The 23437-nt window shown below is 43.0% G+C and overlaps 1 protein-coding gene across 3 annotated transcripts in view; it reads right to left on the reverse strand.

Annotated features, from left to right (window-relative positions):
- Positions 1-23437, reverse strand: part of LOC118391901 (mitogen-activated protein kinase kinase kinase 11) — a 42000-nt gene that overhangs the window by 13493 nt on the left and 5070 nt on the right. For all 3 annotated transcript variants that reach the window (XR_008062630.1, XR_008062629.1, XM_035783392.2), the window contains exon 2: positions 1894-2074. Coding sequence is in view for 1 of the 3 variants with exons in the window: in XM_035783392.2 (XP_035639285.1) it covers positions 1894-2074 (181 nt within the window). In the remaining 2 variants the exon portion in view is untranslated. The remainder of the gene's footprint in view (positions 1-1893; positions 2075-23437) is intronic.

Consider the following 23437-nt stretch of genomic DNA (forward strand, 5'->3'; position numbering starts at 1 on the left):
TTGGAGGACAAAGAATGCTGAGTTGCATCCAAATAACACCATACCTACTGTGAAGCATGGGGGTGGAAACATCATGCTTTAGGGCTGTGTTTCTGCAAAGGGACCAGGACGACTGATCCGTGTAAAGGAAAGAATGAATGGGGCCATGTATCGTGAGATTTTGCGTGAAAAACTCTTTCCATCAGCAAGGGCATTGAAGATGAAACGTGGCTGAGTCTTTCAGCATGACAATGATCCCAAACACACTGCCCGGGCAATGAAGGAGTGGCTTTGTAAGAAGCATTTCAAGGTCCTGGAGTGGCCTAGCCAGTCTCCAGATCTCAACCCCATAGAAAATCTTTGGAGGGAGTTGAAAGTCCATGTTGCCCAGCAACATCCCCAAAACATCACTGCTCTAGAGGAGATCTGCATGGAGGAATGGGCCAAAATACCAGCAAGTGTGTGAAAACCTTGAAGACTTACAGAAAACGTTTGACCTCTGTCATTGCCAACAAAGGGTATATAACAAAATATTGAGATAAACTTTTGTTATTGACCAAATACTTATTTTCCACCATAATTGGCAAATAAATTCATTAAAAATCCTACAATGTGATTTTCTGGATTTTTTTCCCCTCATTTTGTCTGTCATAGTTGAAGTGTAACTATGATGAAAATTACATCTTTTTAAGTGGGAGAACTTGCACAATTGGTGGCTGACTAAACACTTTTTTGCCCCACTGACACACACACACACGGGACGTTACAGAGTGGCAAAGTGCTTGAATCTCCCACACTGTCAATTACATCCATTCAATCAACACACAAACTCCTCTAAAAGGCCTGTAGGCAGCTTGCAAGTGGGGCGTGTAGCCTTCAGCGTTTTAATATAGTCCTTTAATAACACCATCCAACAGAGACTGTGCCACTCCACTCCTCTGTTTTTACCTCATCATCTGAGATCTACAGCTTTATGATGAAGTAGTAACAGGAAGCGTCTCAAATGGCACCCTATAATCCCTAAATAGTGCACTACTTTGGACCAGAGCCCTGTGTGGAATAGGGAGCCAATTGGGATGCAGCCAGGGAGATGGATGATAAAGAATAGGGGGGGGGGTCAAGATTACCCCTTAATTTTCATAGCAGGTTCCACAACCCTCTCATTAAGATATGCAAAGTATCTGTTATGAAGGTAAAATGGAAGAAGCTTGTTTGGGAATAGTGACATGTCCAAGGAGAGTGTGAGAGAGATATTTGTGTGTGTTGATGTGCTATTTTGAATGTACATCCTGTGCTTGGCCACACACACACAGACACACCCTTCACAGATAAAAGGGCTGCGGTCAGGTCTGCAGCGTGGCCTTCCACCCTCCTCTCTCGCTCTCTCCGTACTTGTGGCCAATAGGACAGTGTGCACGACACGTCTCACAAAGCAGGCTATGAAGTGCTGCTGCTACTGCTATCACGTGGCTGTGTCCCTCCTGCAACATATCCCTCTATTCTATCACTGCCGCTATCACGTGGCTGTGTCCCTACTGCAACATATCCTTCTATTCTATCACGTGGCTGCACCCTCCTGCAACATATCCCTCTATTCCATCACAGTCAGTGAAGGATAGGTTCCCACACACACACACACACACACACACACACACACACACACACACACACACACACACACACACACACACACACACACACACACACACACACACACACACACACACACACACCAGTAATGGCCCTTAAATATACTCGTCATTTATCTGTATTGTAATGTAACCCTTATTGTAGCAGGGAAGATCTCATCTCTCGTCATCATACACACTGTTTTGTAACGGTAGAGGTATGTAGCTATTTACTGCTGGATATTGCTTCTGCACTGCTCTACCACACACACACACACAATCTTACCTCCAGACGTCACTGCCCTTGGAAAAGGTTGAGGACTTGATGACCTCCGGAGCCATCCAGGCGTAGGTGCCCGCTGTGCTCATCTTGGTGGTCTTGTGCCACTCCCGTGCCAGGCCAAAGTCTGTGATCTTCAGAGTTATCCCTTCCATACAATCATTCTCCATAGGCTGGGCCAGGAGGACTGGGAGAGAGAAAGGAAAGAAAGATACATTTTTAACCTCCTTTACATTTTAGACATGTAACAGATGATCTTTGCCAGAGCGACTCAAGAGGAAAGGTCAGTTGTCCAACTGAATGTATTCAACTGAAATGGGTCTTCTGCATTTAACCCAACCCCTCTGAATCAGAGAGGTGTGGGGGGTGGGCTGCCTTAATCAACATCCACGTCATCGGTGCCTGGGGAACAGTGGGTTAACTGCCTTGCTCAGGAGCAGAAGGACAGATTTTGACCTTGTCAGCTCGGGGACTCGATCCAGCCTTCTGGTTACTGGCCCAACGGTCTAACCACGATCCAGCCTTCCGCCCCTTACAGTTAGAGAATTCAAGTTAAGGTAGGATCAACAACCACATATCAGTCATAGTGAAGTAAAAACATTCCTCAATAAAGTAGCTATCAGGAAAGTGACAGTAAGAAAAGAGAAGTGAAACCTGAATCATATTTACACAAGGACAATCCCCGACAAAAAAAATATTTGTCAACCGAAAGTCGTCTGTTCTGTCGACAAATTGATTGGTAAAAAAAAGTGTTTTTTTCAATATATAGACACAGTATGTTTTTGAATAACATCAACTATACGGTTTGATGAAATAAGACAAATGCCTCAAGAGGGTGCCAGAGATCTAGATAACCAGAAGAAAAAACCTGACCAAACTATTCTCCTCCCGCTCCTGCTGGCTTTCCAGATTCTGTCATTCCTCTCCTGAATTTGCCGGTAACAGGCTACACGAGGAGAAAGCAACCTTTCTCATAATGAATGCCAATCTACCGATCTACATGCCAGTTACGGTTTTCATATGCACATTTTCGCAAAACAGTTTAATTTTATTTATAATATCTCATATCTCAAAATCATTGTCATTTGGTTAATCAACATTCTATCCAAATCTAAATGAAAATGATACAAACCTAAAAAGTTACTTCTATTGCCATTGCCAACTATGACAAATAGCCTACATAAAGCCAACAAATAAAAACATTGCAGCCTGCAGGTAGAAAATATGCTGATAAAAATAAATATCCTATCAATCATATTGGCTACACATGGCCTGTCTGCAAAAAAATTCAAACATTGTATCAACTTTTAACTTGGGTCTGGCCCGAAGCTTGCCTAGTGAACTTGCAACATTGTATAAAATATTCTGGGCCCTCAGAGTTTCCAGTGCCAGTGAGCAAATGACAAACACAGCTGTAGGCTATTTGCACAATGGATAAGAAGCAGTGCTCGACTTGGGCAGGAGCTTTCCGGAGCTGAGTACCTGCACCTCACATTTTCAACTGCTTGAGCTCCTGTTCCTCTTATAGAATATTAGCTCAAAAATATTGTGGAGATCCTGCACCTAAATATAAGCAGTACCAGCACCCAAAATGAGTTTTACTTTATGATGTTTCCACTGGATCAGAGCATGACATTATTCCCTTTTACGTGGAGTGGTTATGGAAAGGGAGAGAGCTGGAAAGATTGTTAAAATACATTGAGGAACTATTGTTATTCTCAATGGATGTAAAACAGACTGTTTGCTTGATGTTTGAGGTGAAGAAAACCTTACTTTGAGAAGCTCCACAGGTCATTAGTGGTGGTGTGTTAAGCCAATCAGAAATACTATCAGATCCCTAGGTAGCCTATTGGCCTACTTCTATGCATGAGCATCCTTAATCAACATTGACAGGAGTGCTCCAAACAAATTACAATAACTAAATTGACAAAACTCGTAAATGGAATGAAATAAACCAAAACTTGTTTCTCACAAGTGTAGCATAGGTTGTGCACTCTGCAAACAACGTGTCCATTCCGACAAAGTGAACAGGAAGACTGGAATAATAACATTGAATGCATTAAAATAAATTACCGTAACCAAAGTAGCAAACATTGTAGATTAGAATGTAAATGTACTACAAGTGATATACTGTACAGTGCATTCGGAATGTATTCAGACCCCTTGACTTTTTCCACATTTTGTTATGTTAAAGCCTTATTCTAAAATGTATTAAATAAACAAAAATCCTCAAATCTACACACAATACCCATAATGACAAAGCAAAAAGTTTAGAAATGTTTGCAAATGTAATAAAAAATAAAAAGCAGAAATCCCTTATTTACATAAGAATTCAGACCCTCTGCTATGAGTCTTGAAATTTAGCTCAGGTGCATCCTGCTTCCATTGATCATCCTTGAGATGTTTCTACAACTTGATTGGAGTCCACCTGGGGTAAATTCAATTGACTGGATATGATTTGGGAAGGCACACATCTGTCTATACATTGACAGTGCATGTCAGCACAAAAAACAATCCACGAGGTCGAAGGAATTGTCCTTGGAGCTCAGAGGCAGGATTATGTTGAGGCACAGATCTGGGGAAGTTATCAGCGGCAGGGACTGTGAGTAGTCAGAATCGAGGGAATGATGAATGGAGCAAAGTACAGAGAGATCCTTGGTGAAGTCCTGAATGCTCTGGAGCAGGTTCTCAAATTGGGGAGAAGGTTCACCTTCCAAAAGGACAATGACCCTAAGCACACAACCAAGACAACACAGGAGTGGCTTCAGGACAAATCTTTAAATGTCCTTGAGTGGCCCAGCCAGAGCCCGGACTTGAGCCCGAGCAAACATCTTTGGAGAGACCTGAAAATAGCTGTGCAGCACCACTCCCCATCCATCCTGACATAGCTTGAGAGGATCTGCAGAGGAGAATGGGAGAAAACTCCCTAAATACAGGTGTGCCAAGCTTGTAGTGTCATACCAAAGAAGGCTCGAGGCTGTAATCGCTGCCAAAGGTTCTTCAACAAAGTACTGAGTAAAGGGTCTGAATTCTCCTGCAAATATGATTTTTATTTATTTATAAAAACCTGTTTTTGCTTTGTCATTTTTGGACATTGTGTGTAGATTGAGGGAAAACTTTTAAAAATCAATTTTAGAATAATGCTGTAATGTAACATAATGTGGAAAAAGTCAAAGGGGTTTGAATACTTTCCGAATGCATGGTATGTAATGGGGAATTGATATACAGTGCCTTGCGAAAGTATTCGGCCCCCTTGAACTTTGCGACCTTTTGCCACATTTCAGGCTTCAAACATAAAGATATAAAACTTTACTGTTTTTTTGTGAAGAATCAACAACAAGTGGGAGACAATCATGAAGTGGAATGACATTTATTGGATATTTCAAACTTTTTTAATAAATCAAAAACTGAAAAATTGGGCGTGCAAAATTAGTCAGCCCCTTTACTTTCAGTGCAGCAAACTCTCTCCAGAAGTTCAGTGAGGATCTCTGAATGATCCAATGTTGACCTAAATGACTAATGATGACAAATACAATCCACCTGTGAGTAATCAAGTCTCCGTATTAATGCACCTGCACTGTGATAGTCTCAGAGGTCCGTTAAAAGCGCAGAGAGCATCATGAAGAACAAGGAACACACCAGGCAGGTCCGAGATACTGTTGTGAAGAAGTTTAAAGCCGGATTTGGATACAAAAAGATTTCCCAAGTTTAAACATCCCAAGGAGCACTGTGCAAGCGATAATATTGAAATGGAAGGAGTATCAGACCACTGCAAATCTACCAAGACCTGGCCGTCCCTCTAAACTTTCAGCTAATACAAGGAGAAGACTGATCAGAGATGCAGCCAAGAGGCCCATGATCACTCTGGATGAACTGCAGAGATCTACAGCTGAGGTGGGAGACTCTGTCCATAGGACAACAATCAGTCATATATTGCACAAATCTGGCCTTTATGGAAGAGTGGCAAGAAAGCCATTTCTTAAAGATATCCATAAAAAGCGTCGTTTAAAGTTTGTTGTCAAGGAAGTGAGTTTGTTTATACAGGATGTCAATGCGGAGCTATACAGAGCCCTCTGCATTGTCACAACATTTGGGAGGCACATGGCGATGCGATACAGAGCTCGATTTGGCCTCTGGAGGCGACGACCACATTTTCGGATCAAGCATAAATGGGCTTTTAGTCGAGGCCTCCATCATGGATGAGTTCGCCGAGATGGGCGCAAATACTGTACATATATTTATTACTGCTCAACTAAAACAATCTCGGTCGACCAAACAATCGTCCAGTCAACTATTTGGGGTCAGCCCTAATTTACACTGGTACTGGCTTCAAAGGAAAGTGGGAATGAAGAAAGATTTCCTCAACACTCTTATTAAACTATTAAATGCATTAAGTAATTATAATCCAATTAAATGCATCATTGCAAAAGGGGATTCAGCACTTTTCCTGCATAATTGAGAAACTTCCATGCAAGACAAGTCTTAAGCCACACACACACGCACTCTTCCCCTTTACTCTTAGATCAGGGAGGTCACACTTATAATACAAAGAACAAACCAACATTGTAGTTTTAGACGGCTAAGATATTTTATTATTTTACCCCCTTTTTTTTCACCCCAATTTCGATCTTGTCTCATTGATGCAACTCCCCAGCAGGCTCGGGAGAGGCGAAAGTCGAGTCATGAGTCCTCCGAAACATGACCCGCCAAACCGCGTTCCTTAACACCCGCCCACTTAACCCGGAAGCCAGCTGCACCAATGTATCGGAGGAAACACCGTACAACTGATGACTGAAGTCAGCCTGCAGGCGCCCAGCTCGCTAGAGTGCGATGAGCCAAGAAAAGCCCCCCCGACCAAACCCTCCCCTAACGTAGCTGGGCCAATTGTGCACCACCCTATGGTTACGACCAGTTGTGACACGGCCTGGGATCGAACCCAGGTCTGGAATGATGAACTCAAGCACTGCGATGCAGTGCCTTAGACCGCTGTGCCACTCGGGGGGCCCCATGGGCTCTATTTTAACAATCCAACATTGTAGTTTTACACTGATAATATATTATGTGTCATGACTGGCCTGTTTGGGTCAGGTTACCATGGATCACAGGGGGGTTATGACCCCTCTCAATGTTCATCTCAATGTGGAGGGTTGGAATGTATGGTGGGCCTATGGATAATCTACCTCAGAATGGTAACATGTAAAAAATTGACTTTGGGACAATATATTTCATCAGCCGAAATGGTGGTAACAACGATAGAAGAAACAACATTCATTTTCATATTCCAAAAGTTAAATGAGGACGTTATAACAAAAACAGTGTAACTTGAAGAGTTTTCATAATATGTATATGATGTTTACATACTGAGCGTTGTGCAGAAAATGTCCAGATCATAGACAATGCCTCGTAACTAGATACATCCCAGAGAAAGTATAATAGTCATAAAGACTGAAACGCCCCTTTCTACCCTGGGGTATAAAACATGAGTTCATTTACACAGACTAAAATGGACCACAGCTGCAGCGTGATCTAAGATAAGTCGCAAGTCGCAACCCCACAAACGCAACGCGAGGAAGAGGGCAAAGGAACCTCTAAACAATCAAGGCTACGGTTAATTACTGTATCTAAAAAAGGGGAATTCAAGAAGAACCAGCCAGTTATTCTTTTCAAATCATTGGTTGTCTACACGTCCCTCCTACCCAAGCTGGGAGCGTCGACACGGCTGATTAGCCTCCTCAGAAGTCCACTCTCACAAAAACGAGTGCGAGGGAACAGACCACTAAGAGAAAGGACACTGACATCGTGTGGACAATCAGACTTACACCCGGTAACGAAGAAGGTGCCGCCACCGGAGAAGGTTGTCGGCTAAACCTCCTAAGAGGAACTCGGTCCACGAAGAGATACCCAATGGATACCTTCAACAAGTAATTAAAATCATTATAATGCTGACCCATTAGAGAGGCAGTTCGGGGCAAGGTGTTAGAGCTAAACTAAGGATAGTTTACAAATGTTTCCAAGTGTGCTTTTCTCTCGGGCGCTCTCCCTCTCTTTCTAAATCCCCATCTTGTGTAACGTGTCATTATGTTGGCCCGCTAGAGACCTGTTTCATTGTACTAAGTTCTAATCAATAGCCTAGACTGTGTGTTGTGTATATTATCATTTAGCTTGTTAAGAAATAAATAATCAACTCAATTGGTGTGGTACGGAATGATTTAGTGAGAGCCGGGTTTGTGTTACGAATTATGTGACGTTCAGGATGAGACTGTAAAGGAAATTAATTGATTAGCGACTGCTGTAAAAATCTATATTCTGATAGTCTGAGTTAATTTGGGAAATGGAAACTCATTTAACAAACGTTTCCCATGGTGCCCCAGGTTACTGAGTTAATGATCACCTGATTAATTGAATCATGTAATTACAAACTAAGTTAATTATTCGACAAACAGACGTCACATTAATGATACAACGTTACGACATATGGCTCTATTTTAACAAACATAATACAATGGCACATTTAGGCGCAGGAGGAAACACTACAGATTCAGGGGTGTGTCAGAAATATTTAGCTATTTTCACTATCACTACCCCCTTCTCGTGGTATCCAATTGTTAGTAGTTACTATCTTGTCTCATCGCTACAACTCCCGTACGGGCTCAGGAGAGACAAAGGTCGAAAGCCATGCGTCCTCCGAAACACAACCCACCCAAACCGCACTGCTTCTTAACACAGCGCGCATTCCAACCCGGAAGCCAGCCACACCAATGTGTCGGAGGAAACACTGTGCACCTGGCGACCTGGCTAGCGTGCACTGCGCCCGGCCCGCCACAGGAGTCGCTAGTGCGCGATGAGACACGGATATCCCTACCGGCCAAACCCTCCCTAAACAGGACGACGACGCTAGGCCAATTGTGTGTCGCCCCACGGACCTCCTGGTCGCGGCCGGCTTCGACAGAGTCTGGGCGCGAACCCAGAGTCTATGGCACAGCTAGAACCCAGAGTCTCTGGTGGCACAGCTGGCACTGTGATGCAGTGAAAGGGCTGTGTTTTTAAGTATAAACAAGTTATGGGTGTGCCGAGGTTTGTCTCCTCAACGGCCAATCAAAACATCCTCCATGGCAAAATATAGGTGGTTGCCTCAGATTGTGTATTTACGGTATTTTATGTATTGCCTTGGAATCAACTCTAATTCCAATGTTAGTCTGTTATAGTTTGTTAAATAGCTTACAGGAACTAAATAAAAATGTAGACTTTATATGTTAACTTGAGCCCATATTGTTCTAAAAGAATTGTATGGCTTCAATACCATTCACACTAATATAGGGGCAAGGCCTACTGTAAATATCATTATGGCTGAGCGAGGACATGACGAACATTGTCAATAAGCAAGATTAAATTAATTATTGATAAGGCCTAAAAAAAAAAGAACAAATAATTCTAATCAAATTCTAAACAAAACAAACCAACAACTTGTTTTAAATAGACTACGTCACACTTACAGGCACCATCATTTCTCCCGTGGGAATATAATATTAAAACAATGCAGACTATGATGGGTTTTATGCACATCCAATATGCTCTCTCTGGTGTGGATATGCTCTCTCTGGTGTGGATATGCTCTCTCTGGTGTGGATATGCTCTCTCTGGTGTGGATATGCTCTCTCTGGTGTGGATATGCTCTCTCTGGTGTGGATATGCTCTCTCTGGTGTGGATATGCTCTCTCTGGTGTGAATATGCTCTCTCTGGTGTGGATATGCTCCCTCTGGTGTGGATATGCTCTCTCGTGTGAGATGAAGAGGTTGAAGCTCTGGAAATAAGCCAAACATGCGGTAGGATTTGACCAACCCCATGCCCTCCTTCTTCACTGCCCAAATGGGCATCTTCAGGGTGAATGACAGGCATCCAAAGTCCAGACAGAGAGAGTCAGCATTATGGAAGAATTTAAAGTGTTACAGGGAAGTAAGCCTTGTGCTATTTTCAGACACTTTCAGTTTATTTCAGAGTATAAGTGCATGTTTTCTTTCTGTGTCTCTCTTGCGTTCTCTCTGTTTCACCCACAAACACACTCTGGATGCCTCCCTCTGTAGACATCTGCCTGGCAGCCCAGCGGGCGTGCCATGTTTGACGTCACAAAGGAATGCATCACAAGAGTCTGGGGTGAGGGCGGGGGGGGTGTATCGTGAAAAGGCTCAGCTCTCACAATGAACAGTAACCTCTGCACCCTCACACAGTGAGGTCTGGTGCGCGCACCTACACACACACACACTTCAACTACTAGAAAGATGGAGAGAACAGCGGAACACACAGGCGTATGCACATGGGAACAACACACGCAGTGTCACACACAGCGTCAAATAAACATGCATATTGTAAACACAGAGATGCCTTAGGAGGACTATCTAAAAACTGAGCATAGACACAGTTGAGAGCTGATTGCATTAAATTGTGTGATGAGAACCAGACAAATGCCCTCCGTCCCGCTTGGCCTCTATTTTGTCTTTCCAAGAATCATACTGTTTTTCTCATTTATGTGCGTCAGACTTCCTCTCATTCAGAGGATTTACAGTAAAACCATTGTCTTAGAATCCTAGGTTATCAGGTAACTACAGAAAAACAAACCAAATGGGGTACATATGAGACCTTAGACAGGAGAATTTTCCTTGTCAATGTTGTTAGCTGCATGATGAGTCCTCGTCTTGGAAAGGCCTTGTAAGCGAAACGTAAACAACAATAAAACGAGTCTCCATTCCATCCATCAAATGTCGCTATTTTATGATATTTTTTTATTTAACCTTTATTTAACTAGGCAAGTCAGGTGGTACCTGCCCAGCTCCAAACAATCAACCCCCTGACACAGGCAGGGCAACCAAACAGACGCCCGAAAGACGGCTGCTCCATCCCCATGGCAACAGGACTCTGTTTGGTATAGTTTGTTGTTCAGAAAACAGAGTAGGTAGTCACTTACTGAAATGACTCTCTCAGGAGCAGAGAAATGTATTTACTGGCCCTGTATGCAATAGATCCCTATATGGGAAACAAGATATTTTGCTCTGTTGCATTGCATTGTGGGAAGAAAGGTTTCCTAATGCCTTATCTTATCTAAGGGAACTCAAGCTATTTAACGTGTTACAGGGTAGTAAGCGTTGTGCTATTTCCCATGGTTCACCTCAGCCACGCTCAAGGTACTAAACGATATCATAACCGCCATCGATAAAAGATTTAAGACTGCTGCACAGTACATCGACCTGGCCAATGCTTTCGACACTGTCAATCACCATATTTTTATTGGCAGACTCAACAGCCTTAGTTTTTCAAATGACTGCCTCGCCTGGTTCACCAACTACTTCTCAGACAGAGTTCAGTGTATCAAATCGGAGGGCCTGTTGTCCAGACCTCTGGCAGTCTCTATGGGAGTACCACAGGGTTCAATTCTCGGGCCGACTCTTTTCTCTGTATATATCAACAATGTTGCTCTTGCTGCGGGTGATTCCCTGATCCACCTCAAAGCAAACGACACCATTCTATATACATCTGGCCCTTCTTTGGACACTGCGTTAAATCAAATCAAATTTTATTTGCCACATACACATGGTTAGCAGATGTTAATGCGAGTGTAGCAAAATGCTTGTGCTTCTAGTTCCGACAATGCAGTAATAACCAACGAGTAATCTAACCTAACAATGCCACAACTACTACCTTATACACACAAGTGTAAAGGGATAAAGAATATGTACATAAAGATATATGAATGAGTGATGGTACAGGACAGCATAGGCAAGATGCAGTAGATAGTATAGAGTACAATATATACATATGAGATGAGTAATGTAAACATTATATTAAGTGGTATTGTTTAAAGTGGCTAGTGATACATGTATTACATCAATTTCCATTATTAAAGTGAGCTGGAGTTGAGTCAGTATGTTGGCAGCAGCCACTCAATGTTAGTGGTGGCTGTTTAACAGTCTGATGGCCTTGAGATAGAAGCTGTTTTTCAGTCTCTTGGGCCCTGCTTTGATGCACCTGTACTGACCTCGCCTTCTGGATGATAGTGGGGTGAACAGTCAGTGGCTCGGGTGGTTGTTGTCCTTGATGATCTTTATGGCCTTCCTGTGACATCGGGTGGTGTAGATGTCCTGGAGGGCAGGTAGTTTGCCCCCGGTGATGCGTTGTGCAGACCTCACTACCCTCTGGAGAGCCTTACAGTTGTGGGCGGAGCAGTTGCCGTATACAGCCCAACAGGATGCTCTCGATTGTGCATCTGTAGAAGTTTGAGTGCTTTTGGTGACAAGCAGAATTTCTTCAGCCTCCTGAGGTTGAAGAGGCGCTGCTGTGCCTTCTTCACAATGCTGTCTGTGTGGGTGGACCAATTCAGTTTGTCCGTGATGTGTACGCCGAGGAACTTAAAACTTACTACCCTCTCTACTACTGTCCCGTCGATGTGGATAAGGGGGGTGCTCCCTCTGCTGCTTCCTGAAGTCCACAATCATCTCCTTTGTTTTGTTGACGTTGAGTGTGAGGTTATTTTCCTGACACCACACTCCGAGGGCCCTTACCTCATCCCTGTAAGCCGTCTCGTCATTGTTGGTAATCAAGCCTACCACTGTAGTGTCGTCTGCAAACTTGATTGAGTTGGAGGCGTGCATGGCCACGCAGTCGTGGGTGAACAGGGAGTACAGGAGAGGGCTCAGAACGCACCCTTGTGGGGCCCCAGTGTTGAGGATCAGCGGGGTGGAGATGTTACCTACCCTCACCACCTGGGGGGTGGCTCATCAGGAAGTCCAGTACCCAGTTGCACATGGCGGGGTCGAGACCCAGGGTCTCGAGCTTGATGACGAGTTCCTCTTGTCCAGATGGGTTAGGGCAGTGTGCAGTGTGGTTGCGATTGCGTCGTCTGTGGACCTATTGGGGCGATAAGTAATCCTTCTCACCCCCCCCCCCTTTAAGATTTAGATGCACTATTGTAAAGTGACTATTCTACTGGATGTCATAAGGTGTATGCACCAATTTGTAAGTCGCTCTGGATAAGAGCGTCTGTTAAATTACTTAAATGTTAATGTTAATGTTAATGTAAGCAAATTGGAGTGGGTCTAGTGTGTCAGGTCGGGTGGAGGTGATATGGTCCTTGACTAGTCTCTCAAAGCACTACATGATGACAGAAGTGAGTGCTACGTAGCGGTAGTCGTTTAGCTCAGTTAGCTTTCTTGGGAACAGGAACAATGGTGGCAATGGTAACAAACCTCCAAACAAGCTTCAATGACATACAACACTCCTTCCGTGGCCTCCCACTGCTGTTAAACGCAAGTAAAACTAAATGCATGCTTTTAAACCGTTCGCTACCCGCACCCGCCCGCCCGACTAGCATCACTACTCTGGACGGTTCTGAATTAGAATATGTGGACAACTACAAATACCTAAGTGTCTGGCTAGACTGTAAACTCTCCTTCCAGACTCATACTAAACATCTCCAATCCAAAAATAAATCTAGAATCGGCTTTCTATTTCACAACCAAGCCTCCTTCACTCACACCGCCAAACATACCCTAGTAAAACTGACCATCCTACTGATCCTCGACATCAGCGATGTCATTTACAAAATAGCCTCCAACACTCTACTCAGCAAACTGGATGCAGTCTATCACAGTGCCATCCGTTTTGTCACCAAAGCCCCATATACCACCCATCACTGTGACCTGTATGCTCTAATCGGCTGGCTCTCGCTACATATCCGTTGCCAGACCCACTGGCTCCAGGTCATCTATAAGTCTTTGCTAGGTAAAGCTCCGCCTCATCTCAGCTCACTGGTCACGATAACAACACCCACCTGTAGCACGCGCTCCAGTAGGTATATCTCACTATTCATCCCCAAAGCAAACACCCCTTTGGCCGCCTTTCCTTCCAGCTCTCTGCTGCCAATGACTGGAACGAATTGCAAAAATAGCTGAAGCTGGAGACTTGTATTTCCCTCACTAACTTTAAAACATCAGCTATCTAAATGTAGCTTGTACTTACACAGATATTGGTTGTTCTTTTTGCAACGTTACGGAATAAGGCCTCACCTGCGTTGACAACTAAATTCATTAGTAGCATGACACTGATCAGTAACTCATAAAGTGGTCATCTGTCTCTACTGTTAATCTCTCTCCATATCTTCCTCTCTCTCTCTCTCTCTGCCCTCCCCTCCTGTGGGTTTGGGCCGGATCTGCTCTCTGTCCGTAGGCGAGGGAGAATTCCGGCAGGGGTGGGGGGCTTTCCCCGGGAAGAACGAGAGCTTTGTCCCGAGGGACGGAGCCATGGGCTGACAGACAGTCTGGCAACCTCAAACTCTGAGGGAAAGGGAGGGAGACAGATACAGAAAATAGAGACACAGAAACAGAGACTGAGGCAGAAGATACATGTCCAAATCACAGTGATGCTAACATCAACACTAACATCAACGCTGTCTGAGAGAGAGTTGATGATCTCTGCATCATGTAATGCACCAAGGGCCTGAGATAACTCACCTATTAACCAACGCTAGCAAACACAAACTACTGGAGCCAAAACGGCTGCCAGTTGTTGAAGTTTAACCTCCATTCGCTGAGTATCCTCTATATATTGACGAGATATTGGACTGCCTGCTCTAACAAAATGAAAAAATTCCCGCAAAGGCGGAAGGCAGGAAGGGAGTAGTCGGAAACATTCTGGAAATGAGAGGGCAGACACGTATGTGAACAACAAGCACAACTCCTATATAAAATATTCCCCACTTGGTCTTTTCAAAGCTTTATGCTCGCACAGACCAATTTGGGGGCGGAGTCAACCCTATCACTTCACCTCTTCCTCTCTGGTATTCTGGGAAATCCAGAATGTGGGGGTCACCAAAAGGGGTCAATCAGGGGTCGAGGTCAGGAGGTTGTGTCAGACGTAGCTGGTGGTAAGTGGGCAGTCACTTCCTTTTTAACTACCCCTTTTTAAAACATGGTACAATGCATTGGTCCCATGTCGTGCGTTGACCTACCTAGCTAATCAAGGTTTGGCTGACTAAACACTCTCCAATGTTTGCACAGTCGTGTAGAACAGCACTGCAACAGATAAATCAGTTTCAACTGACTGAGAGCCAAACGGAAATGTAGAAGTATGATAAGTATCCCTCAACTCTAATACAACAACTGCATATACACATGCTCAGGTACAGAGATGGAAACATAATACAGGAAAATGTGTCAAATGTTTCTAGCCAAATATCAGACTGATCCTTTTAGAATTTTACAAGACAGTGGTGAGAATTCTCTATCTACATGACAACTGCCTTCGGATCACTGTAGAAAAGATTCCAAACCAAGCTAGTGAGAGAAACCAAATGTTAGCCTAAACCTGGATAAAAATTCAACAATTTCCTGGGTTTTGGAATCCTCTCACATCCTGTTTGGTGTGACCTTACAGTGCCTCGTTGTCCCCTCTCGTCCCCTGGAGTTCTGTTGTTCGGGCCGTCATCCTAAAGCTCCCTGTTCTATACTATATTATTATTCTGGAACATTAGTCAAGTGTGTGTGTAGGGGGATTGTGTGTGTGTAGGGAGGTTGTGTGTGTGTGTGTGTGTGTGTCTGTGTATATGCGTGTGTATCAATGCATGTGTGACTCCAAGCCAGAGGTACCCAATGGGGCCTGCAGTGCGTGAAAGGGAATCCCGTGCCAACTCCTACCTGCTCCACCATCCCCTTCACCATCCTGCCCCCCCCCAACCCAATCAGAACCTGGGATCTCCGGATGCAGCCTGCCAGCATTTCCAAAATAAAGAGAGGGGGGGCCTGGGCCTAGTGAACTCTTATCACAGCCAGTCAGACACTGTGCCAAGGGAAACACACCGGAGCCTTGCCCTGGTTGAACTCCTCCACAGAGCCTTGCCCTGGTTGAACTCCTCCACAGAGCCTTGCCCTGGTTGAACTCCTCCACAGAGCCTTGCCCTGGTTGAACTCCTCCACAGAGCCTTGCCCTGGTTGAACTCCTCCACAGAGCCTTGCCCTGGTTGAACTCCTCCACAGAGCCTTGCCCTGGTTGAACTCCTCCACAGAGCCTTGCCCTGGTTGAACTCCTCCACAGAGCCTTGCCCTGGTTGAACTCCTCCACTCCTCCACAGAGCCTTGCCCTGGTTGAACTCCTCCACAGAGCCTTGCCCTGGTTGAACTCCTCCACAGAGCCTTGCCCTGGTTGAACTCCTCCACAGAGCCTTGCCCTGGTTGAACTCCTCCACAGAGCCTTGCCCTGGTTGAACTCCTCCACAGAGCCTGGTACCGCCACCCCATCACAGGTGATGCCTGTCTTGCAGCAACATGCTGGCATTGAGGATATGCCAATGTCAGCAAAAGGATAAGTACAGGTTTGTTCCAATCAAGACTGAGGGAGTTTTTCCTTGCCACCCTCTGTGTCGGCTGTGCTATAGTTGGGGTTTTTGAACTTTGTTGTCTCAACATGGACAGACAGTAAGCGAAACTATGCACTTTGTGACAAAGGTATTTGTAGAAAAAAACCTTGATTGGTTGGAGAATTAATATAGAAGATTGGAATTAACTAATAGCAAGGTAATTTATTCAATTGATTTGTGGTTACATTTAGCATTTCAACCAGTTTCCATCTACAAGACCAGGATTTCTTCCTAGTTGTATTTCAAGCCACAAATAGAGAATAGCTTGTTTGCAATTTTAAAATGCAGAGTAGTTATTGATTTGAATTTACGAGTACCGTCTCTTTCTACTCATCCCATGACCTACTTAACAAACCACTTTATTTCAAATGACTAAATCGGCCATAACTGTGATGCCCTCTCTCTAACCATCACAGTGCTTTCAGAAAGTATTCATACCCCTAGACTTATTCCACATTTTTTGTTCTACAGGCTGAATTCAAAATGGATTTTAAAAATGTAACTATTACAAAGTGAAAACATATTTTTTAGAAATGTTTGACGATTTATTAACTATGAAATACAGAAATAACTCCTGCACATAAGTATTTACACCCCTGAGTCAATACGTGTTAGTCACCTTTGGCAGCGATTACAGCTGTCTTTCTGGTTGTCTCTAAGAGAAAGTATTTCCACACCTGGATCGTACAATATTTGCACATTATTCTTTAAGCTCTGTCAAGTTGGTTGTTGATCATTGCTAGACAGCAATTTTCAAGTCTTGCCATAGTTTTTCAAGCCAAATTCAGTCAGAACTGTAACTAAGCCACTCAGGAACCTTCAATGTTGTCCTGGTATGCAATTCCAGTGTATATTTGGCCTTGTGTTATAGGTTATTGTCCTCCTGAAAGGTGAATTCGTCTCCCAGTGTCTGTTGGACAGCAGACTGAACCAAATTTTCCTCTAGGATTTTGCCTGCGCTTAGCTCTATTCAGTTTATTTGTATCCCCCCCAAAAAACTCCCTAGTCCTTGCCAATGACAAGCAAACCCATAACATGATGCATCCACCACCATGCTTGAAAATATGAAAAGTGGTACTCAGTGATGTGTTGTGTTTGCCCCAAACAGAATGTTTTGTATTCAGGACATAAATGTAATTTCTTTGCCATTTTATTTGGCAGTTTTACTTTAGTGCCTTATTGCAAACAGAATGCATGTTTTTGAATATTTTTATTCTGTACAGGCTTCCTTCTTTTTACTCTGTCATTTAGTTTAGTATTGTGGAGTAACTACAATGTTGTTGATCCATCCTATTTTCTCCTATCACAGCCATTAAAAACTCTGTAATTGTTTTAAAATCACCATGGAACTCATCGTGAAATCCCTGAGCGGTTTCCTACCTCACCAGCAACTGAGTTAGGAAGGACACCTGTATCTTTATAGTGACTAGGTGAATTGATACACCATCCAAAGTGTAACTAATAACTTCACCATGCTCAAAGGGATATTCAATGTCTGCTTTTTTTTTACCCATCTATCCGAGGTATTGGAAAACCTCCCTGGTCTTTGTGGTTGAATCTGTGTCTGAAATTCACTCTTCGACTGATGGACCTTACAGATAATTTTATGTGTGGGGTACAGAGATTCTGTAGTCATTCAAAAATCATGTTAAAAACACTTATTGCCCACAGAGTCTATGCAACTTATTAAGCACAGTTTTACTCCTGAACTTAGGCTTGCCATAACTTCAAGGGTTAAATACATATTGACTCAAGGCATTTCAGCTTTTTTACTTTTTAAACATTTCTAAAAACATAATTCCACTTTGACAATAGGGAAAATTGTGTAGGCCAGTGACAAAATCTAAATTTTAAATGTGGAAAAATTAAAAGGGTTGTGAATACTTTCAGAAGGCACTGTACTTCTATTTACATAAAATTCCTCTAGGATTCTCTTTCTAATGTCCATATCAGGGCTCGTCTTCTTACAGCGTCTCAGAGTTAGATCACAATGAGTAAGATGACATGGACAAACAGGACTTGATCCAAGATCAGCACTCTTTAGCCTAGTATTGGTTGACTCTGTAGTCTCCACCTACATACCTGTGACTGGCAAAGCAAGTCTATTGACGCAGCAACCCCTGTTACAGATAGAAGTCACTATGCATTTTAGGAGTTTATCAAGTTCAATATGTCTATTTCCTGGACTGAATACCTTACATGCCACCACTGTGGGCTAAATGTCCAAATTGCCCTCATAATTCCCCTCAGTGAGCTTGGGAATGTTGCTGTGTGTGAGTAGCGAGAGACTGCAAGTGTCTGTGAGGGCAGAATAACACAGGGGATGTTTTGCGTTGGGGCACTAGGGGCCCGGAGTGAAAACATGCTGGTGGTGCACAGCTGTGTCAGATGCTTGTCCACTCAGGGGAAAAAAAAAGTGTTGATCCAAGATTTATTTAAACATTTTCTAGCATGAGAGCTCCTTTAAATAGGCACATTCTTCTCCTTTGCGGCTGTTCTCGGGTCCTTAGTGCAGTAAGTTCTGTCAATATACCTGGTAGAATGATGGTTGATGAACAACTAAGGGAGCCCTATACATTAATTATTTTGAAAACGGTTTTAAATTCTCTCAAATTATGTTGTTTTCTAAGTTGTATTTTTGCTGGTTTAAAAAAAATAATTGTTCTTCACTCTCAAAATTACAATTGTTTATAGAGAAACAATGAAATAAATTGGATGTTCTGAGTCCATGTCAATGCTTAAACCACATCTGAATATCATAATTTTTTGGGGTCTGGAAGAAAATGAACAAATGTGATTTATTTATTTTTTGTGGGGGGGTAATTCCCCTTTAATTCCCATTCGGTCCCTTTAACTGTGAATCTAGCGAGTGAGGAATGTGGTCTAATGTGCCGGTCTAGCGATGGTTCTGTACTGCTGCTGATCATTTCATGGCAAAGTTTGCAAATAACTAATAATAGATTTACTTCTGCCAGGTAAGTCTACTTTGCAGATAACATTTAAGGTTTTGGGGAAAGTATTTCTGTCAACCCACAAGACGGTTATCACATCAACTGGCTACACACAGAGTGATTGACAAACGCACGCACCACACAGACAGACTCAATATTCCTGGAAATTAATTGGTAGCTATCAACCGGTTTTTAAACTGTTGTTATTCTTGAAAAGACAATTAAGTTTAGTTTGACTCCACCAATGATTTAGTGTGGCATTTTCCATGTGATTTCCAACTATAGTTGGCCAAGCTCCAGAGTGCACGCGCGCACACACACACACACACACACACACACACACACACACTCTTTGTTTCATGTGTGTTTCTTCCTGCTGTTAGTCTGGCCTTGTATTGATCTCGTTCTACAAATGTAGAGCGACTTTGGGTCATTGAAAAGTGGCATACAAGTCCCATGTACTATTATTATAAGTGGAGGTCGGCCGATTAATCGGAATGGCCGATTAATTAGGGCCGATTTCAAGATAACAAATCGTAAATCGGTGTTTTTGGGCGCCGATTTTGCAGATTAAAAAAATGTATTTACTTGTTATTTTTGTAAAAAATAAAAAATAAAACTTTATTTAACTAGGCAAGTCAGTTAAGAACACGTTTGTATTTTCAATGACGGCCTAGGAACGTTCTGCCTCGTTCAGAGGCAGAACGACAGATTTTTACCTTGTCAGCTCGGGGGATCCAGGCTTGCAACCTTACAGTTAACTAGTCCAACGCTCTAACCACCTGATTACATTGCACTCCACGAGGAGCCTGCCTGTTACGCGAATGCAGTAAGCCAAGGTAAGTTGCTAGCTAGCATTAAACTTATCTTATAAAAAACAATCAGCGACTGTCGTTGCTCCAATGTGTACTTAACCATAAACATCAATGCCTTTCTTAAAATCAATACACAAGTATATATTTTTAAACTTGACTTTATTTATGCATTATATTAAGTTAAAATAAGTGTTCATTGTTCATTCAGTATTGTTGCAATTGTAATTATTACAAAAATGTGTGTGTGTATATACAGTGGGGAAAACAAGTATTTGATAACCTGCAAAAATCGGTAGTGTTTCCTACTTACAAAGCATGTAGAGGTTTGTAATTTTTTATCATAGGTACACTTCAACTGTGAGAGACAGAATCTAAAACGAAAATCCAGAAAATCACATTGTATGATTTAAATTATTTATTTTAATTTTAATTTTACCCCTTTTTCTCCCCAATTTCGTGGTATCCAATTGTTGTAGTGGCTACTATCTTGTCTCATTGCTACACCTCCCGTACGGGCTCGGGAGAAACGAAAGGTTGAAAGTCAAGCATCCTCCGATACACAACCCAACCAAGCCGCACTGCTTCTTAACACAGTGCGCATCCAACCCGGAAGCCAGCCGCACCAATGCGCCGGAGGAAACACTGTGCACCTGGCCACCTTGGCTAGCGCACACTGCGCCCAGCCCGCCACAGGAGTCGCTGGTGCGCGATGAGACAAGGACACCCCTACCGACCAAGCCCTCCTTAACCCGGGCGACGCTAGGCCAATTGTGCGTCGCCCCACGGACCTCCCGGTCGCGGCCGGTTACGACAGAGCCTGGGTGCAAACCCAGGGACTCTGATGGCACAGCTGGCGCTGCAGTACAGCGCCCTTAACCACTGCGCCACCCGGGAGGCCCCTCATTGTATGAAGTAATTAATTAGCATTTTATTCGGTATCTGCTTTTTTTGTCCTCCAATAATCGATATCGGCGTTGAAAGATCATAATCAGTCGACCTCTAATTATAAGTGTGTATTCATAGTGTATGTGTGACAATGTGTTTACGACCGATTGTGTGCACCTGAAGGCCAATGTGTCAATGACTGACTGATGTGGGGGTGTGTGTGTGTGTGTGTGTGTGTGTGTGTGTGTGTGTGTGTGTGTGTAGGATTAATACAGGGGCTTACCGGGTGAAGCCCCTGGGCCCAGGCCCGTGAGGGGCCCAAGAGGCAGCAAAAAATTATTATATATCTCTACATTTTTTATTGTATTTAAGACAATTATATACAGTACCAGTCAAAATTTTGGACACACCTACTCATTCAAGGGGTTCTTTATTTTTACAATTTTCTACATTGTAGAAAAATAGTGAAGACATCGAAATTATGAAATTACAGATGGAATCATGTTGTAACTAAAAAAAAAAAAAGTCTTATTTTATACATTTATATTTGAGATTCTTCAAAGTAGCCACCCTTCGCCTGGATGCCAGCTTTGCACACTCTTGGCATTCTCTCAACCAACTTCAACCAATCACCTGGAATGCATTTCAATTAACAGGTGTGCCTTGCTCAAATTTAATTTGTGGAAATTCTTTCCTTCTTAATGCATTTGAGCGAATCAGTTGTCTTGTGACAAGGTAGGAATTGAAAGTTTCTTCAAGTGCAGTCGCAGAAACCATCATGAAACTGGCTCTCATGAGGAACGCTTACAGGAAAGGAATACCCAGAGTTACCTCGGCAGCAGAGGATAAGTTCATTAGAATTACAAGCCTCAGAAATTGCAGCCTAAATAAATGCTTTATAGAGTTCAAGTAACAGACATATCTCAACATCAACTGTTCAGGGGAAACTGCGTGAATCAGGCCTTCGTGGTCAAATTGCTGCAAAGAAACCACTACTAAAGGACATCAATAAGAGGAAGAGACTTGCTTGGGCCAAGAAACATGAGCAATGGACATTAGACAGGTGGAAATCTGTCCTTTATCTGATGAGTCCAAATTTGAGATTTTTGGTTCCAACTGCCGTGTCTTTGTGAGACGCATAGTAGGTGAACGGATGATCTCCACGTGCATGGTTCCCACCGTGAAGCATGGAGGAGGAGGTGTGATGGTGTGGGGTGCTTTGCTGGTGACCATTATCTGGTTTGCGCTTAGTCCCACTATAATTTGTTTTTCAACAGGACAATGACCCAACACACCTCAAGGCTGTATAAGGGCTATTTGACCGTGAAGGAGAGCGATGGAGTGCTGCATCAGATTACCTGGCCTCCACAATCAGCCAACAAGTGCTCAGCATATGTGGGAACTCCTTCAAGACTGTTTGAAAAGCATTCCAGGTGAAGCTGGTTGAGAGAATTCCAAGACTGTGCAAAGCTGTCATCAAGGCAAAGGGTGGCTACTTTGAAGAATCTCAAATATAAAACAGATTTTGATTTGTTGAACACTTTTTTGGTTACTACATGATTCCATATGTGTAATGTCATAGTTTTGATGTCTTCACTATTGCAACTATTACTTCACTTCTGCAATGTAGAAAATAGTTTTTTAAAAACCTGGAATGTGTTGGTGTGTCCAAAATTGACAGGTACTATATATATATATATATATATTTTTTTTTTTACAATATTAAGGAAATATATACTGTAAAAATAACTGTGAATTAAGTTATCACAAGCACATACAAGTATCTGCCAAAATAAGGAAACACCAACATAAAAGGTCTTAAAAGGTGTTGTGCCACAACGAGCTGCCAGAACAGCTTCAATGCACCTTGGCATAGATTCTACAAGTGGCCCTAATCCATGCCAGGAAAATGCACCCCACACCATAACATATAATTTTGTATTCCTTATTTACTAAAGTGTCCCTTGTTTACGCCTTTATTTTGGCAGTTACCGGTATGCCTACAGTCCAGTGAGGCTGCAGTATTGACAGCATGTGAGCCAAATATAGGCTACAGTTTGTTGCATTGTGGCCATAGACATGCAATCTATAGATGGGTTTTGTAACCTCTGACCCTGGCAATCTGACTGCTAAACTCATGGGTACACTAGCATTGGATGCCATTCCTGACTTGAATGAGAACTGCCATCTATAGAATATATTTCTATAGTTGCTGCAGCTATCAGTATGGCTTCATCTTCAACATTAGGTGAGTCAGTGTGCCACTGGAAATTGTATTTAGTAGCCAGATTGAGCTCTGTTTCTCAGTGTCAGAGTAGCCAATCATTTAGGTCATTTGTGTGGTATTAAAAAAAAGATTCAGCTAATGTCTTTTACCATGTAAACGAGGTAGAATTGCATGAAATGCGTTTTTAAAATCCCCGGGGCTCATGATTTCTTAATCCAGCCCTGTGTATACGTGTACACGCTCACTCTTGTGTGTGTGTGTCTCTCTGCATCT

Source organism: Oncorhynchus keta, chromosome 13, assembly GCF_023373465.1.
Source record: "Oncorhynchus keta strain PuntledgeMale-10-30-2019 chromosome 13, Oket_V2, whole genome shotgun sequence".
In the NCBI taxonomy this organism is placed as follows: Eukaryota; Metazoa; Chordata; class Actinopteri; order Salmoniformes; family Salmonidae; genus Oncorhynchus; species Oncorhynchus keta.